Source organism: Lipotes vexillifer, unplaced genomic scaffold, assembly GCF_000442215.2.
Source record: "Lipotes vexillifer unplaced genomic scaffold, Lipotes_vexillifer_v1.1 scaffold1115, whole genome shotgun sequence".
Taxonomy (NCBI): Eukaryota; Metazoa; Chordata; class Mammalia; order Artiodactyla; family Lipotidae; genus Lipotes; species Lipotes vexillifer.
In genome coordinates this window covers 294,465-296,091 of record NW_006792080.1, presented here as the reverse complement: position 1 = coordinate 296,091, position 1,627 = coordinate 294,465, and the positions used below count along the sequence as shown (strand labels likewise).

The 1,627-nt window shown below is 62.4% G+C and overlaps 1 protein-coding gene across 1 annotated transcript in view; it reads right to left on the bottom strand.

Moving 5' to 3' along the window:
* The window catches only part of SLC41A3 (solute carrier family 41 member 3), a 56,366-nt gene that overhangs the window by 3,447 nt on the left and 51,292 nt on the right, over positions 1-1,627 (bottom strand). Inside the window, exon 7 of the mRNA XM_007465260.1 lies at positions 1,271-1,350. Within this exon, the coding sequence (XP_007465322.1) occupies positions 1,271-1,350 (80 nt within the window). The remainder of the gene's footprint in view (positions 1-1,270; positions 1,351-1,627) is intronic.

Below are 1,627 nucleotides of genomic sequence, written 5' to 3'. Positions count from 1 at the left end.
GGGGGGGGGGGGGGGGGGGGGGGGGGGGTGGGCGGGGGGGGGGGGGGGGGGGGGGGGGGGGGGGGGGGGGGGCTCTTGGCGTCCTGGGGAGCTGACCGTGGCCAGCTCTGCTGGGGCCACGGGCCCCAGTGACAAAGGCCCCTCGGAGCCCCTGCAGGCAGAGGGTGGGGCCTGCCCCTGGTGACTGTCCCCTTTAGAGGGCGGTTGGTTGCCCGCTGCCTCGTCCCTATGGAAGACGACCCCTAACTGGGCCAGATGTGCCCTGGCTGCTCCAGAGGATGCAGAGAATGGCCGTGGGCACAGGATGACTGCAGATCTGTTTGCTTCGCCCATGATGATTTATTAAAAAAATAAAAAAATAAATAAATTGGCGGCCTTTCCACATTAGGCCCTTAATCCAGGTTCCTGTCTCCCTGGGGCTCCGTTTCCACCAGCCCACAACCGGACAGCCACCACGCAGGTCGCCCAGGAGCCCGCCCTGCACTGCTCCCCACCGCCCACCTCGCCTCCCTGCGCAAGTCATTCGCGGTGCTCACTCAGCCCCTACAGACACCGAGCAGAGGACCCCCAGGGGACTCTCTAGGCCTGTGGCCTCTGGGCCAGCTGCTGCTTGTCCTTGTCAGTGGCCGGCCTGGCGCTGGGAGAGGCCCCATGGACTCGGCTGGGTGCAGGCCTGGCACGTACAGGACACTGCACAGATGGCCTGGGCAGTGGGTTGTCACACTCGTTCCTCTCCGACCAGCCGGCCCCACTTAGAGAGCCTTACCAGAAACTAGACACAAGCTGAGCTTGGGCTAAAATGCCCACAGAGTTAAGCCTGGAAGCTGAACCAGTGGAGGGTCCGGAGGAGACCCAGGGCATGGAGATTGAGGCAAGCTGACTCCTGCCCACCCCACCGTGAACCAGTGTTGTCACAGCCTTGCGTTTTAAGGAGAAGACATGAATCCTGTTTTCTCTGTGTAAATGCCTGAGTTTTAAGTGTCATCAGTGAGTCTAAGTTAAAATAAAAGGAAAGCCACGAGACGCCAACACCCCGGTTCTGAAGCCACACTTGGTCCCAGGTGCCAGCAGATCCCGGATTAAAGCCTTCAGGGCTCTGGGATCAGCTCTGGTCCTGGGGGCCTGTGAGGGCAGGTGTGACCTGGAGGAGCCGGGGCAGCACTTTCTCCCCGGGGCTACAGCAGCCTCCCGGGGCCGGGCCCGGACCTCCGAGATCGCTACTCTTCTGGCCCCACCACCCAGAAGCCAGGTGACGGGACCCAGTACCTACCACAAATGATGGGGGCGAATATGGCCATGCCTCGGAACTGCTGCTTGGAGACGGTCTTGTTCAAGATGAGCCCCCCGAAACTGCGGTGGGGGGGGGGTGGCAGACGATTAGAGTGGACGCTGGCCAGCCCTCCCCACGCAGACCACCGTGTCAGCCCGTCACCCTCCCAAAACATCCCTGGTGGCCGAGCTGCTCTCCTGTGTCCTCTGATGCCGCACGTGGCTCCCACCTCTGTTCTGAGTCTCGGCTGTTCCAGAAGGTCTGTGGAAGCCGTCAGCCACTGAAAACACCAGACCCTTTACGAGGCCACTTAGCTGGCTGGCCCTGCCACGTGACAGCCCTGAGGTGCTCTCAGCA